The following is a 17,582-nucleotide window of genomic DNA, read 5'->3' as shown; positions in this document are numbered from 1 at the left end:
AACTAATAAAGCTGTTCATGAATCAAATCAAAATTAAAATGTGTTAAAATGACATTAAGGAAGACGACACACACATGCAAACACACACGCCTCGGCCTCCCAGCTGCTCAGGCTAATTATGAGACTTCCCAGACCAGTAACCCCCAGTCCCTCCAGCAGAGCTCCTCTGTGTTCTTTATGCACTTAATGATATTATTGTTTGGCGACACCGCCGGGTCTCCACCACCCCTCTTAATGCCGCTGCACCTGCTTCCTCCACCACTGCTGACGGCAGGTGGAAAAATGAGTCAGGCGATCATTTATTACTGGCAGAGCATTCAGGAACTGGGCTGAATATCTCTTATTCCTGTCCAGACCAGGACAGGCGGGACGTATTTAACCACAGGAAACTACTAATGAGGGACCACAAAATGTTGAAATGAAACCTTGTGTGCCAAAATTTGAGTTTATAACATGTGAAGATGTGTTGATATACTGGATGTATATTATTTTGATGATGGCTTTTGGGTTTCAACAATAATTAGCTGCCCAGAAATCAAGCAACAAAGCTACAATGTAATCCAGATTTTTCTCTAAATCTGGATTACACTGTAGCTTTGTTGCTTGATTTCCTCAGTCCTGCCTAACCTACATATAATTCACACTCTGGAGCAGAACTAGACGTGTTTACTCTTAAGTAAAGAGTGTTTAATTTTCACAAAGTTCAATTTGTCCAGACAGGTGAAAACAAATGCAAATATCTGATACCAAAAACATTGCGAGTCTCAGGCCACCCCCACCAACACATTCTGAGGCTGATCTGTGAAAACGAGTGTGTCTGGGTGGGATAGATATTGTTTATGACGGTTTGGAGCGTCAGTCTGGGTGTCCAGACGGGGGGTGAGGACAGCTGGAGAAACGCAGACAGGCGAGCTCGGAAACAGATTTGGTTCACAGGCTTACCCTTTCTCCCTCATTTTTTAATCTCTCAGTATCTACGTCTGTCTGCAGACTAGTAAAGTGAGAATGGCTTGCTCCCATCGGCCTCATTATCTATAAAAACAAAACGGCTGCATTAGGAGAGAGAAAACACAACCCAGTATTTTGAGGATCTGAATGTATGTGGTATGTGTATGTGTATGTGGAGTGGGTTTCATAAAGACATGCATATAAAAGGCTCCAAACACTGAAGTGTGCAGGGTTCTCTACTGAGAGGCATTTACGTCAGATATCCCCAAACGCCAAGTCTAAACCAGCTATACTTTGCATCCTGCCTCTTTACGTTCCAGTTAACACAACGCAGAGATGATTAGGTCAGTGGCTGAAAACACATATAGCTTGTGACATAACACTCAGACACATAGCTCTCTTTCAGTGAGCCAGTCAGTGTTTATATTTTCCTGGAAAACTGTCAAAAATAATTTATGAAAAATCGTTGGAGTTGTTGAGTCTTGATAGTTTTCAAGTAAGACTGTATTGTCTAAACCTGTGACTTTGATTCCTGCCTCAAAGGAATACTGTAGAACACGTCCTTTAATATATTTATTTAAGTCACATTGGCAAAATGTTCGAACCCCAGTACAGAAGTATGCTATTAAACAGACCCACGTGTCATATTTTCAAATATGACTAGGTGTTTATAGCCATGCTCTCAGGCCTCAGAAAAAGCAATTCATCCAACTGTTAGCTAAATCAAAAAGATGTATCTTCTGTAACCATTGTTAGACAGCAGCAGGGGAAAGCAATTTAAGAGGTATCAACTTAAAGTTGTGTTTGCTGTGGGCATTATTTAACTAATCACCCCGACAGTTATGGGTAGATTTGTCTTCCCTGGGTCCCTTCCTCAGATCTGATTTAAGACAGCACCATTAGAACAATGGAGAAACATGGGGAGGGTAATCAGTTTTAAGTCAGCGATCCGGAGAGATAAACCCTGATCTGAACACCAATTTAGGTTGATTACCGCCACACTACCCAAATCCTGCCGCTTTGGTGAAATTTTCACAGTACGCCCTGTTCGAAGAGGCTGCAATCTGTATTCAAATGTAACTTAACAGGGAACACTGCTTTGATCGTTTTGTTGTAGACATGCACATAGTCTGTAGCAGCTGTACATGGACAGTGGGCACCTGCTGAGCCCTGGTATCAAACAGACACTTCTTACCACAAAAATATCTTTGTGTTGTTCCCATAACACCTTCAGAAGGCTGCCGCATCACCTTTGACATCACAGAATCGGTCTCAGAACCTAGCTATCATACATGAGACTCTGACCCACATTTATCTCAGACAGAAATATATTTCTTCCTCCAGATGATCATTTTCACTTCCTACTTATCCCATCTTTCAGTTCTGCGTCAGGTGACATAATCAGACAGAAAGATTCAGTGCTGACGTTGTGTAACAGAAAGGTCAGTGGTTCTCAGTCCATTGGTTGAGACCCCCCCAGGAGTCCACAAGAATATTTAGATGGGGGGGGGGGGTTAAAGATGGTTCAATTTAGATATACAGATGTGCTGTTTTGTTTTTAAATCTTTGGATGGAGGATTTATGTGGTAAAAAAATGAAATGCCTGTGCATTTAGGCCTCTTCTCAGGAACGATCCAGTGAAACCACTGCAAAAAAGACAAATATCATTGTAAACACTTAATCACTCAGCTTGTTAATGTTGGCATGGATTTCAAGGGATTGCACGTTGCGAAAGTTGAGAAATGTTGCCCTGGTTTACTTAATACTTCATGTTACTTCATATTAACTTTTGGCCTCGTTTCTCGCTCTTTGATCTGTCAGGCTGCCTGCTTCTTGTACGTTCAAAGCCATAAGAGTACCACTCCCAACACCAGTTTTTACTGTTATATAAGCACATTCTTGGTTCAATTGGAACCAGCAGCTCCTCCACGTGGTTTCGATCAGCTGTGCCTGGAGTATTAGGTGTTGATTGACAGTAGTGGGGGCTTGTATCTGGGAGGGGTGGCTGTACAGAGAGATTGGGGGGAGGGGTCGGGGCCCCTCCTGTGTGGTCGAGATCAGTTTACCAGAAGAAATGCGGACGCTTGTTTGCACTGTGAAAACAGACTGAGCAGTGAAACGCCAGGCATTCCTCGGCCACCAAAAGGGGGTCAACTCTGTGACTTAGGTGGGGACGCATTCCTCGCAGTCCCAGGGATCCAAAAGCAGAAGGGGAGCGCGGGGAGGTGGATGGCGGTGGGGTTGTCTGTGGAATCTGGGGTTTGAGGTCCCGGACAATGAAATAATTTCTAAAGACGCACTCGTTTGGTGACTTCTAGTAATTAAAGTTTTCTGGTCATCAATTATTTAATTGCATCACATTCATTTGGCTTTCATCCAGAGCGACATACTTTTTCTTTTTTCTTTTTCTTCTTGGCCACAAAGATCCGACACCCACTGTGGTATAAACGCAAAGTTGTCGGGATGTCACAAACATTTTCACAAGTGGACAGCAGGAGTTGGGAACTGAGCCACAAACCCCTATGACTAACAGATAACCCCGATAACAGATAACTCAAAAGCAGCTCTTAACTACGTATGTCTAAAAACCCATCTCCTGTGATGTAACACTTTAGATGTCTAAGTGAGAAGTACCAATAGATCTACTGCAATTAAAGATGCACTTTAACAAGAATAAGGCAATAAATGTCTTCATTTCAGACGTGTTCATTTTGTTCTGCGAAATGTATTTTCAGGATGTTGTTTTATTTTCTTGGTGTAATTTTACAAATGCATTATGTAATCATTTTAATGTTGTAGCTGGTGAAACTAATTTCATCTATTCTTTATTCTTTTGGTAGCTTCATTTCACCTGAAATGAAAGGTGGTCTATGAAAGAATCAGAATCAGAATCAGCTTCAGAATCAGAAAAACTTTATTGTCCCCTGCAAAAAGCAGTGGAAATTCGCCTTTGACGTGTTCACAGATGTGCATAGAAAAAAATGATAATAATAAAAAATAAATAAATAAAAATAAATAGATAAGTTAAAAGTTAAAAAAAAGTGTGGTATGTTATGTAGCGACCTCTAGTGGACAACTAATTCTGATGGGAACAAGGGAGGATGTCAGGTCATGTAGTGTGAACAGCAACAAAGTCCGTATTTGATGGAGGCTTGGATGCATGAATGGGTCAAACAAATGTATGCCTTTCACCTGCTGGAGACTGCTGATCGTGTCCCAAGTGTCCCATCTTAACTTATGTGACAACTGACTTTGCCTAGGTTACATAACATTGCGATACTAACATAATTATTTTGACCCAAACTGTGATCTGTTCCTAAACCTAACCAAACTGTGAAGATTTCACAATATCGACGAAGATCTGGTACACTCGATGCTGCTACTCTCCAACAGACACAAGATGTTTTTGGAGCCTCTGGCAATCAACCTATTCAGTTGTTTAGATGTGAGGACGTGTTGACTTTTTGGTTGTGTTTAACAATGCATCAAATTATATGAGCTGGTCATTGGTTGGTGCAGTACTTGATCAAATGTACTTAGCCACAGTCCTCTCCACTACTGCTATTTTCAGTCAGATCTTGCACAGTTTTTAGACTTAATATGTAGACGTGCTCATCGTCCACATATGTTGTCATCTAGATAATGACATAGATATTTCAGACAGCCGTAGTCTTACGGTCAGTGGCCAAGGGTCCGTTGTGGAATGCAGGTCACAGTGTTCTCGATACGGACAGAACAAATATCATTAACCACAGTGGATGTTCTTTCTCCGCCACAGACCACCATGGCAGGCCAACAGTGTGGACACATGACAAGGGAATCATTCATTCAGCTGGTTACATGTTCAATCCTTTAGTCTGCCTCGTCTACACGCAAGTGTCACGCCGGCTGACCCTGTGATGTAACCAGCGAGCTCTGGCTCTCAGGCTTGTGGGCAGACAGTGGACAGTTTCTCAGAGCACTGACCGACATTTACCATTTATGTCAAAGATCACAGTGCTCCCTTACGTAAGACTGCTCTACCTTTTTTGGTAAAAAATCCACTGGAATGTGACCGTCTACAAGCGCAAATGTGCAGGAAAAAAAATGTGTGGTATTTTTGAGTCTTCTAACTCTTTGTTCCACTTTTAGCTCCTCGGTTCCTGTTTAACGCTGCTGCCCGTGCAAAACAAAGGAAGACAGAATTCAAGGTGGAAATGCCCGTAGAGTTACGCAGATTTGCAGATGACCATGACTCAAATAAGATGCGTGGGAAGCGGGTGTGTGACTGAAGACAAATTTGGCTTTACGCACTGATTAAATGGAAAGGTGAAGTGATGCCTGTGACCTCTATTTTTGTCTTGAACTGGGACTTAACTCTGTATTTCTGCAGAAATCTGTGTTCACATAGAGTTTCTGCCAAAGCCAGACCTTTACCACGCACTTCCCCAGATGGTCTCTTGCACTTCATCTCAAATTGATCTGTGCTGTTGAATATATTACAGTGGACGTGTTTTTTTTTCATATATGCATCTGGGGCTTGTAGGAAATGTTTTGAAGCGCAGATGCTCTGCCATAAGTTCACTGTTGGTCAAAGTGGCCTCTGCAAATTGGTGGCTACTATAAAAATGCAAGCAAATTAGAGGGCGTCCGGGCGAGGGACCAAGAGTTCTGTAATTCATTGGAGAGACTGGAGTAAAAGCTTTGAAAACAGAGGGGCTCCAACTCCACATCACAACAGCTCTGAAGCCCACTTTTATGGCTGATAAATGACCTGCCGTGGTTCTTCCATGTGTGTTTTGAAATTCTGTGGTTCGGCAATCCCGCCCTGGCGCAGGGGCATATGCTTTGCAGCTGGAAATCACAGCTATAGGGTAACTTTTTATGCATGGGTTGATGTAATATCAAGAGGTGATGATTAGCGTATGATTACCACCCAGACACAGGATATTTCTTGCCTTCTGTATAAAACGGCCAATGAAAGCTCACATATAGACATCAGCACGGCTAAAATGAACACCAGAGGTCTTTTTTTCTGTTTTGTCTCTGCAAGGTTGGAAATTAACCCTCTAAGTGGTCAACAATTAGACTAATGCAGGATTAGGAAGTGGTCATTCAAACCAAATATAGCACTTGGAAATGTTAAGGCCCTGATTGCTACAGGTGGTGATTAGATGACACATGATCCTATACATCCAGTTTGAGTAAGTTTATTAGATATGAAAATACTACACTGCAGTATATTTTAATATAAGACAGGATTTTACGGTGTATGATAGTGCACCACCATGAGCTATAGTTATACAAGGTCCAAGGTCATACGTAATTTAAATACGCAACATGGCAATATAATTTGTACAGCAAATGTTTGCTTCATATTTCCATTTCTTCACAATGACAGGAGTAATTATGGTTTAAGTTAAAATAGCTGCGTCCTCCCTCATCCCTTGTCCTTTGCTGACTGGTACTTACTTACTTGCTTATGTAACTTAAATTACATAATCATGGGAACTTGTTCTAACTTAAATCGTGATATTTTCCGAAACCAAACCAAGTACGGTAGTAATTTCTGTGCCTAAACTTAACTAAGACTAAACAGAACTTCCCGTCAGCTGTGGCCGGGATCAAAGAACTCAACAGATATTAAGCGTCAAGTGAATTTCAGAATCAACATACCATTTTCTTCAGCAGAGATGAGCAGACTAGTTATATAGGTGCTGCAACACACAGAAAAAAATGTAGAACATGGGTATATTTTCGCTTGCAAGCAGCAATAGAAGTCGAGGTGACTGAACTTACAAGCCCAGCTGTGCACTAAGCGTGTTTTCTTTTCTTTCAAATGGCTCGGGGATGGTTGATGATTTGACTTGTGGAATGTGGACATTTTGCGTATTAAATACTTGAGTGGAGCTCTTGCTTCAGGGGCTCACCACTCTGATTCTTAGGGGGTATGAGCTCAAAAAAAAAAAGCACAGATTCCATGAATTGCTGCAGTGCTCCCATGTTGAGTCTTTGTTTGCGTCTGGTGTGAAAGTTTGCGAGCCACTGATCTAAACAACACGGCTGCTGCTGGTTGTCAGGAGACATGAAAGGAGGGAAAATGGAGCCACGCCAAAGAGCAGCATGCCGGCAGGGATCCTGAGCTTCCACCATGGGATACCTCAGTTCTCCTCCAGCCTCAGCTGATGTAACCATCTCCAGCGTGTGAGCCGTCTGTACCTCAACTTACCTCGCTGTGTGCTCGCTGACCTGGTTTTCTGCGCTACCAGTCACACTGGGAGAAAATCTACTGCCTGTCTCTCCCTGTTTGAGGATGGGAAAGAAGACAATCCAGAAGAGGTGGTCGTGCAGGCTTTGCAGTTATTTATTACTGCTATCATTTATTAAGCCAGGCTCTTTCTTTTTGGTGTAGCCTACAGACCATTTTGTCGACCATAGGCGAGTAGTTAATGCTTCTCCCATAGCAGAAAGATCACAAGTGTGAACCTTGCAGCACCAAATTCTTCCTGCAAAATGATATCCACCAGGAAGCCCTCCTTTTTAGATATTTTCTTTTTATTTTGGAGGTTGCTAAGTGGTCAGCTAATGATCTAAGTAGTAACAATATGCAAAAAATCTGAGATTCAATTCCCAGTCAAGCTGTACCACATGCACAAAAGAGTATTCATGAATGATAATAAGCCAGACACTGCTGTTAGTGGTGTAATTAGCAAAGATGCAGCAAGATCCTGACCCTGGCTGGCCAGGTGTGTGTCCAGAATTCTTTTTGAAAGGATTTACCTGCTTTTGTTTGTGTGTGTGAAAAGAGCATGTGATGTTCCCTTCGCAGGCCAGCGGGGAACAGCCTGGAGGCACGCATGAGTAATGAGATGAATGTCCAGTCGACTGTCTCGGCTCCCCTCTTCCTTTGTAATTACCTATGCTGTGGTGGGCTCATCATTTCTACGTCTTAGTGTGTGTGTGTGTGCTTGAGTTTGTTCCCAGGCAGTCAGTGCTATGAGTTCTGCTGTGAAGAACAGCCTTTATGTCAGCCTGTGGTTCCAGGGCCTACACCTACTGCCAGGCTGGAAACTACAAAATCAGACTTTTATCCGACGTGTTGTCTTACATCACCCCAACATATTGGTTTGGTAACGGATCAGTGAAAAATCGCATTTGCCAGACTGACTCTAATCCCACTAGTAGTGCTTTTCTGACTATATAGTCTCAAGATGTCAGGAGCTCTAAGGACTAGAACAATGTATTCAGAGACTGGAGGTCCCATCTTTTCAATAACTGTGCTTTGAAGATTGGGCAAATTAGACCAATAATGATTACAAACCTTAGTTTGAACTGCATTTTCTTCAGTAAGACAGGACACGAATACAGTCATTGTATTGGTATTTGTAACTCACTGGATATTAGGTATGCAGAGATAGAAAGGCAGACTGAAAGTTAAAAAAAGTCCTTGGAAAAATAATACTTGGTTAGTTCGTGACCATGTTTAAACCAAAAGTTTCACTTGTCTTTGTCATCACTTTTTTACTTCTCTCTTTCAGTCTCTCTCCTGTTGTGCAACAATTGGGATGTTGTTTTATTGGTGGTGAATTGTCAGTATCACTGAAAGTGATCCCTTTCCCCCATCACAAATGGAAAGTCCCACACTAGCTGCAAAGATTTTCTGGGAACAGGAACTGTGTCCCTAGAACCAGAATCAAAACATGTTTCCTGAAATTCCAGGGTGCCTAAAAAAAAAAAATCCTCTTTACTTTAAAACGTATTCTTTCCTCATTGTGAGATCATGAAGAGATTCTAAACTCGTTAAGTCAGTTGATCATTTGAATTTGTCTTTGGCTCGTCATCTTGGGCAGTGGTTCTTAACGTAACCCACCAGAAAAAACAGGGTGGACTCAGTGATCTGGGACGTCTTTGTAGTTCAGGACAGCATTTAAGGAAAATATGACAGTGCCCCATGATTTGAAAAATGTTTCTGCTGTTATTGAATTTAATCTAATTGAGATTTGGATGCGTATGTTTTTAAAAATAGAATAGTTTTTTCTTTGACAAAAGTAAAAAAATATACCTCCATCATCTCCCAAACTTTCTTTTTATCATGTCATTATCTTCTTAGCTAGTGAGCCACCAGTACATCTGAGAGTCAGCTGTGTTTTATTTAGACTTACAAAAATGCAGAAAGCCTAGCAATGAGGGTTAAGAAACGGAAGTAGTTGCTCATTTAATCGTGTCATATTTTCTGTCTTAAACACATGCAATGTGATAAAACCAACACCATGAAGCAAGCTAGGCTAGCAGTTTTTTCTGTGTTTACAGTAAACTAGTGCTAAGCTAGGCTAAAAAACTATAGAGATTGATGTGTTGAACACAGAATTTAAACCAGAATATCTCCGCTAGTTCTTGGTCAGGCAGTCAATTAAAAACAATTTTGAAATGAGTACTTTTTAAACCAAACTGTTGGACTTGATATGATCTGCATTGCAACTACATAAGGAGATACTGACAGAAGAAAATGGGCTTTAACTGTAAATGATCTCCAGCCTTCTCTTTAAGGATTACTATTAAACTCATTCTCAGTCACTGTGTAACACAACAAAGGCTGAGAGCTCGAAATGCAAATACAACTGCAGGAGAGCAGACTGAATCTGAATTAGCAACACTTTAGGACTTTCTCCCCCCTGCTAATTGCTGTGTTTGTGGATGAAAGAGTGAGGAGGTGAACCAGTGAAAAAGAAGGAGGGACGTCAGAGATCTTAATGCTCTCAACAGACATCCAGAGAATGCACAAGACGGCCCATTAGCACCTCACAGCCTCTTAAGGAGATGTTTCCTCTGGATGGTTGCCTCTTGTTATTCAAAGTTGAGATGAATTTGTGGTCTCTGGGGATGTGTTCACACACAGCAGTTAAAATGCAACTTGGGGTGATAGATCGCATGATCGCATCGCTGTTAATACAGGTGTGCCTGCAACCGAAATGCACAGAGGAAGCTTGTTTTATGGTTGTCAGGGACATGAGATTGGAAGAGATTGCATAGTCATTTTAGTCATCTGTTACTATTCTTCTCTGGAGTTTGTCCTGTCTTCACAGGGGTTTCTTGTTTTTTCAATACAATATGCAATGCAATATGTAAGAATTTCAGTTCTATGTTTTAAAAAAAGAATAAAATTATGAACAGACTGTGAACAAATAACCATTTAGACATATTTGTATTGTTTTGAAGAGGTATCAATTTAAGTTAAAATGCTAACCAGCTAGCCCCTAGGCCTAGTGTTATAGGTAAAGCGGTCCTCAAAAGTTGATAACTGATAGTGAACACTCCCACCCCAAACTCCTAGTCTAGAACAGAGTTAGCTAGTCAGCTAGTGATATGCTGCCCCATTTTTTTTTCAATATGAATTTTAAAAGTGACCAGTATTACATTATTTGTTTATGCATTCATTTTCCAATTGAGATTTTGTAAGAACGGCACACTTCTAAATCATTCTGATGCCATTTGTCAATGACAAGGTGCTGTGTTGGCTGAGACTCACCATAACACTGCATACTGGTCTATGTTTAGATGACTGCAATGTAAACATCAGAATTAAACTGTTTGTATTACAAAGGAATGCGCACTTGCATGTTTTGCTTGCCCTATCATATTCGGTTACTTGATGGCATGGGATTGTGTTGTGGCAAATGTGTAGCCAGGTTAAACTTTTTTTTTTTCTTTACAACACTGCAGCTTTTTGCCTGAGGCCTCTCTGACACCCACTATGCCAACTGCTGTGTCACTGAGATGGCTGCATTTGTCCACGCAGAGCAATTGTCTTTCTGAACACAGCCTTTGTAGTCTACCAATGATATATACCTCAATTTCCACTCTGATATTAGCCTCTCCCCCCTACGATGTCAATCCTGTTTTTGAAGTCTTATACACTAAACTTCCTTGTGTCCTCATTGTTGAGGTGCAAATGGATTCTAATGCTTTTGGATATTTCATTATACATACTCTAAGTCTAGCTAAACTACCCAAACAGGAAAAAAAACAAACAAACTTAAAAAACAACAACTAATTTTCATTTCTTTAATATGTGATGGTATCAGTGTAATTTTGCATCATCTCTAATCATGAATCGTACATTACTGTATGCACAGATAATGTCTGCGATGTTAACATGATTAAATGCTGTTGGAGGTGTTATGCAGGAAACTAACCCACCACTGCTTGGTCAGTGGTTGTACAATATTGACAAAAACTCATACTCTTGTTTCAATAAATATTGCACAACCCGCAGTATTGTATATGAATAGTATATGAATATTGGCTTACTGCATGTTGGACAAGGATGAATATTTGATGTTAAACGCAGTACCAGCAACTTTAATGATCCCAGAGGATGTGTAAAAATTATAGGATCTGTACAGATACAATATAGGGCAAACGGGAATGTTGCAAATTAGGGCAATAAATAACTAATGAACACGTAATACATTTTCAGTACAGTATGTAAATGAGTATTATGGTAAAAATAATGCATACAGTATTATTTGTGCGTCCAAAATAATGCAAGTAGAGTTGTTTGCTCTGTTTAGTTTTTTTAAATTAAAATTTTATATTAATAATAATAACAACAATAATAATAAATTGTTTTCATTTTTGTAACACGAATGTAACACGACCCTTCAGACGACTCGTGACGTCACCGCGCGCAACACGACGTCACCCGGAAGAGAGGAGCGACGTCGTGTGTGAGGATTGTTTACATTGCCTGCAGGCTGCTAAAATGAATCCTCCGCTGATCATCTCGACCAACTCCGTTTCAACGACCAGAAGTAAGAATCTTTCAGGCAGCCGACATGTTCTGTTTGTGTTTAAGAAGGAAGCAGAGCGACAGGATGAGACTCATGTAGCTGGCTCAGCTAACTGTTAGCCAGCTGCTAACCTGAGCTGTGTTTGTTACACAGCAGAAATGGCTTTCTAGTTTGGTCTCACTCGGCTGGTAAGCTAATGAGCCATTAATTGCTAGTTGTCCTGCTTATGAAATCACACCCCGAGCCTTTAGCGCGTCGGGCACAGTTGTTAGGCTAGTATTATTCTGCTTGTGTCTAATACAGCTTGTTTCCTAACACTAAACTTTTCAGCTGGTAACTGGCTTGCAACACCCAGTGTCAGCTAACCGTTTCCTGTCAGGTTAATCAGCAACAAGGAATAATGTGAGGATGTCACATGGACAAGGCATCAATATAACAATCTATGACTATGTTATGAATATACTGAACGGGGTTATAAGTTTGTTAGTAAGTCTAGATGCTAATCTGCTGTGGTTGCTCCCTCACACAGAGTTCAGGCAGTAGTGTGCACACTTTTTGAATGCCATCTAGCTAAAACTAATGCAGTCTTAACAGAACATGATGTACAGTTTTTGTTGAAAGTGTTTTAGAGATATGTTGTAAGTTAATGTGTTTCTGATATTTTCTAATCCTTTTATATCAGTGTGAGTAGACTAGAGAGCACACAAGCCACAGCTCACAAAATGACCATAAAGTTGAATGACATTTCTCTAAGACAACTTCAACAAAAACTGAACTTTATAACCTTCATGGAGGATTTATTTGAGGACAGTCTGATCTAGTGCCCAAACTGTACTGTTACTGTATTCAGCTGTGTATGTATGCACAGGAAAACGAGAGGCTGAGCGCTCAGTCAACTGGACAGTGGAGGAGACTCAGGTGCTGCTGTGCGCCTGGAGCGACGAGCGCGTCCAAAAGAGTTTGGCAGAAAACCTTCGCAACCGCCATGTCTTCAAACACCTCTCTGCCCGCATGAGCGAAATGGGTTTCTCTCGTAGTCCACACCAGTGCAGGTTGCGGGTCAAAACTCTGAAGGCTAACTACGTGAGAGCCAAACTACAGAGGAGCGTCGACAGCTCGCAGCCTTGCACTTTCAAATACTTTGCAGACATGGACGCTGTGCTGGGCCGGAGGTCAGCGGCTGGGGAAGGAGGGCCCTATTTTGTTTCTCAAGAGCGGATGGCAGAACGCCACCTTGACTCCACTGACAGGAGAGGAAGTATTCCTGCAGATTTAAATTCTCATACAGAGATCAGTGGGCACCATTTTGGTTCCTCTGGGAGGACAGGAAGACAACGCTTGAGCTCTCTGGAGGAGGTAGGAGGCCGTCAGTCCTGGCAGCTGGATTCTGAAGTCAAGTTGGAGGACTTAGAAGATTCAACGGATGAGTTTGAGTTCAGCAGTACAGGATTCCCACAGCATCCGAGAGACAGACGGCATGACGCTTACCTGGAATCACCCATCCATCGAGAAATTACGGGTACGTACTGTGACTATATCCTGAGATGTGGCACCTCTGTTAAACATGAACAGTGTTTTCATGGCGCGTATCTTATAAATATTTTATTTCAGCTGAGCTCATTTTTGATTTTGGCAGGTGACCCAAACATTTATTATCATTTCAGAAATTGTACATGATATGTACATGACTTTAGGTGATGTGTATGCCAAAAGTACCAGGGCTGGACAATATATAAAGTGTATATTGTTATCATGATATGACAATATATGCTGTCTGAGATTTTGGATATTGTTTTATTGTGATATGGCTTAAGAGTTTTTATTTCCTGGTTTTAAAGGCTGCATTATGGCAAAGTGATGAGATGTTCTCAATTAATCACATGCACATCTCATTGTGTTAACATTTATTGAAAGTACAAGTAGTCATTCCTATGACATTGTTGCAGTATGAATATCGAGGTATTAAGTAAAAAATATTGTAATATTTTTCTGTCATGTCCTCATATTTGTGATGTACTTTTGAGGAAGTTTCAGAATATCAAGATACATATCATATATCACAATACAACAGCAGATTTAGTTTAGGTAAAATTATCTTTAGAAATTCTATTTAAGGCTAACACATCTACAGCATCAGTGACAGAATAAAAATTCAGAATATGATTTTACAATTGCAGATCAGTAAGAAATTTGAATAATTTGTGCCGTTTTTCTAATTGTGACTCTTTAATAACCTGTGTCATAGGTACACTCGTGGATAACAGCTTGAGCACTCCTTCCCCACACGTAGCACCACCTCCGGCTGGTCCTTCTCCTCCCCCTCTCACCCAATCCGCTGCTTCTCCACTGCCCGCACCCACAGATCCAAGCCCCAACCCCCTGCCCACCTCTGGCCACCACCACCACTCTGAATCCACCTGCCTGGAGCCGGCACTTAAGCACCTGTCCGAGTGCTTCCAGCGGCTTGTGTCCGAGACCCGGGGCCTGATGGTGCAGCTGGAGAGCCAGCGGCAGGAGCAGGCCCACTGGCATCAGGAGCTCCTGTCCCAGTGGCTGCAGAGGGAGGAGCGCCGGCAGAGGGAGGCGGCTGAAAGAGAGGAGAGGAGGGAGAAAGCTCGCATGGAGCATGAGATCAGAGTCCTGGAGCTCCTTACCAGTCTAGCCCGAGAACAAGGGTGTAAATGTGGAGGCAGTAAGACAGCGGCAGAGATGCCAGCTGGTCCAAATCATACCATGAACACAGGTGGCAATTAGGATGCCCTCACACTGAAGACTTTTACAGTGGTTAACCCAAAGTGTGGAATTCAAGCTCAGGTGGAACCAAATAACAGCACTGACAATGCAAAGAGCCACAGTCAGGGTGGCTTTGTTTAGGCCTTAAAGATGAGTGCTATGGAGTGAAACTTTAAATGATTCAAATGCAAGAAAAGACCCCCTCCAACAAATCATACTGTTTGTGAGTTAAAGAAGATGATTATTGAATAACAGGAAGTGGTCAGTTGCAAAAATTTACCAAGAGAATTTACAGTTGAAGTGTTTGTTTGTAAGGGGATTTCTTAGGTGACTTACCAAATGTTATCAAACTGTTTCACGCACTTTTGTTTAAATTAAAAAATTTAAAAAATAAATATTTCTAACCTGGTTTCTATTTTTAACTGGAATATGTTGGTCAACAGTTTGGCTTTTTGTTATAAAAACGATAATCCCCTTCTGTCCTGATTCTGTCTTGTTATTGTCCCCTTTATGTTGTATGAATTCAACAGGTGTCCAATTCTTACATATTGCACCTTTTCATTTATTTTTTTACCAGTTTTATTTAGATATTTAGGACGAATCTAAATATGTTTGGCAGTAATTTAAGACATTGATTTTCAAGAATTTAAGATATTAACAAATATGGTATACAGATGATACATTTTACAACAAACTGTTGGTATGTGAATTATCTCCAAAATGCATTACAAAAAAAGATCTCTGTCAGGAGATTGGTGTGACATACTGTTTATGACAAATGCATTTTTATTACATAAAGAACAGAGACAGATGCTTGAAATATCCACATAGGGTGGAGATTGGATCAGTCACAGATATGACGTCAGTTGGTATTATATTTTTCAGGATGTTTGTCCGAGTGTCCTCAGGCGAGACGCTGGACTGTGACCTTAGTGCCACAGTCAAACGGGAAACAACATCTTACTGTAAATTCCTGATGCCTATCTCCAGCACTTGTGTGTTGGGAGCTATATGGGGAATGTAGCACAAACACAAAGTCAGTGTTTGTTTCCCTACAGGAACATTTCAAATCCAGCACATCAGCCTAGACGTCTCGCTTGCATAACAGACCTTTAGCACAGTTTTGATAAGCCGGACAGGCTCCGTCTCCTTGAGAGTAGAGCATCATATGTTTTTACCACATGTGGACATTTTGCGCCTTTTTCATGTAAATTATATTTTTTGATGTTAAAGCTCTATCCCTTATTGTTTTAAGCTTCATCAAACTAGCTACACAACAATATCTCTTCTGTCAGATGTTTTTTTTTCTTTCTGCTTTACACTCACACTTACAGGAATCCAATTTATTAAACCTCCAGGCTGTGGCTGCCCCATGCTGATTGTTACCTGAATAGACAAACTGGAAATCCTTCACTCAGCCATTGAACACAGGCTGCCCTGAAGGGACAGAGTGTGAATGAGCTGAATTGGTAAAGTCCCACTTCCCAGTCCTTTCGAACCACTGAAATCAGACTGATCAAGCTGGTATCCGTTCTACAGACACAGAAGTACGTAGGATACGTCTGGTCATATTCTACTTTTCTTTTGTTTTCTTTAACATATCCCAACAAAAAGACCAAAACCAACACTATATGTAATAGTGTTATCTCATGACAATGAAAGCACACAGCTGCATTTATTTTGACTCAGCCCCACTTACGATGTTCCGCTGATCCAATGACCAGAGCGCCAAATGTGCAATATATTAATCCACCACTGAAAATAGTCCCCAATAAATGCACTATTTTCTCCTGGTTGAGTACCATTTGGCAAAACTCTACAGGGCCCAGCGGGTTCAGAACATGACTGAGCTGGGAGCCAGAGACAAGATGGGCAAAGCAAAAAATACTAAGAGACAAAAAAAGTTGGCTTTGGTCTTTTCATTGGATTAGATGACATCATCGGTCACATCATCATGATTTTAGTACATTTTTTATTTTGTGAAAATAAATATTTTAATGCAAAAGCGATGATTATTTCGCAATCGCCGTATCTGTCAAAATAATCACAGTATCCAGCAAAAAGCCTTTTGTTGCTCATGTTCTTCTTCATGTTGTTGCCTTTAAATGCCAGTAATTTGTGAATAAAAATCCACTACTTTGTTACATTCTGTGTCCAAAGTGTTGTGTGGATGTTGTCATAAATTAGTTGGAAAACCAGTTGTAAAGTGAGCACCCACAGCCTTCTTTAGCTGTTTGTTTCAAGGTTTTATTAAAGCTTTTCAAATACACACAACAGTAGATAATATTTTTGATCAGCTGTGATCATGCATCTCAGATTTTTAGTTGCAGTACATTGGAACGAAAGCTGTAGTGCCTAAACTTCCATTTGATCTAGAAACCTGGCCCGAACACGACCGTTATTCATAGTGTTTGCCGACATACATTGTGTTTGCGTCCCATGATGCCCATCATGCTGACGGCAATCCTGACCTTTGCGGTCAAACTCCGTGCAGTCATCTAAGCGAGAGAAAAGCTGGATTAGTGCATATACGTAAAGCTGCGCTAACACCTGATTGCGTAATACCTCTGGATGTTGATGAGATTTGGGATGATTTGCTGTTATTTCACCATGGCTTATTACTCTGTTTGGAGAAAAGTGGAGAAAGTCAGCCAAGCACAAAGGATTCTCCCGTCTTAACCAAACATCCAGCACATCGTCTTTGTAGAAGTCACATTTGGTCCCTGTTTGACTAAACTACAATGAGGTTGAGCCTGAAGACGACAAAAATTCTACTCTTATTTTCTGTCAAAAGATAAGCGGAACAGTTGTTGTAAACAAGTGGCAGATGGGCTTTTGTGTTTTCTGCAGACGTAAAAGAGTATTTTGTCTCCAGTAAACCCAATTTCTCGTCTTTTCAGGTTTTCATTCTTTCTTAATGTACCTGCCTTTTCAGATAAAATCTAAATAAATACAACTGACTGAACCAATAAACACACGGTGGCCCATTATAACTCCACAGCTAGAACACAACGGCAGTAGGTTCGCCTGAGAAGGCTTCATCAAATGATTTAATACAGTCGACATTTAAATACGATTGTTGTTTGCATGTTTATTTCATTTAATCCAATCATTCAGTCCCATTCTGGACTT

General features: G+C 41.0%; 2 protein-coding genes across 4 annotated transcripts in view; both read left to right on the top strand.

Moving 5' to 3' along the window:
* The window catches only part of rasgef1ba (RasGEF domain family, member 1Ba), a 109,271-nt gene that overhangs the window by 59,234 nt on the left and 32,455 nt on the right, over nucleotides 1-17,582 (top strand). Inside the window, exon 1 of one of the 3 annotated variants that reach the window (XM_037097051.1) lies at nucleotides 11,636-11,738. The exons of the other annotated variants lie outside the window; for them this stretch is intronic. The gene's annotated coding sequence lies outside the window, so the exon portion shown is untranslated. Of the gene's footprint in view, nucleotides 1-11,635; nucleotides 11,739-17,582 lie in introns of those variants that run through there. 3 annotated transcript variants of the gene reach the window in all.
* Nucleotides 11,759-16,594, top strand: LOC119018953. The gene is made up of 3 exons (XM_037097054.1): nucleotides 11,759-11,905; nucleotides 12,586-13,236; nucleotides 13,963-16,594. The coding sequence occupies exons 2-3, from the start codon at nucleotides 12,729-12,731 to the stop codon at nucleotides 14,469-14,471; spliced, it is 1,017 nt and encodes a 338-aa protein (XP_036952949.1). The 5' UTR covers nucleotides 11,759-11,905; nucleotides 12,586-12,728; the 3' UTR covers nucleotides 14,472-16,594.

This window comes from Acanthopagrus latus, chromosome 5 (genome assembly GCF_904848185.1).
Source record: "Acanthopagrus latus isolate v.2019 chromosome 5, fAcaLat1.1, whole genome shotgun sequence".
Taxonomy (NCBI): Eukaryota; Metazoa; Chordata; class Actinopteri; order Spariformes; family Sparidae; genus Acanthopagrus; species Acanthopagrus latus.
This window is presented reverse-complemented; position numbering and strand designations above follow the sequence as displayed.

What these genes read in the sequence shown, in the direction of transcription:
- LOC119018953 (XM_037097054.1), top strand. Translation starts at nt 12,729, where the DNA reads ATGAGCGAAATGGGTTTCTCTCGTAGTCCACACCAGTGCAGGTTGCGG. An exon ending in CATCCATCGAGAAATTACGG is followed by an intron (nt 13,237 to 13,962) that starts GTACGTACTGTG and finishes CCTGTGTCATAG; the next exon opens with GTACACTCGTGGATAACAGC.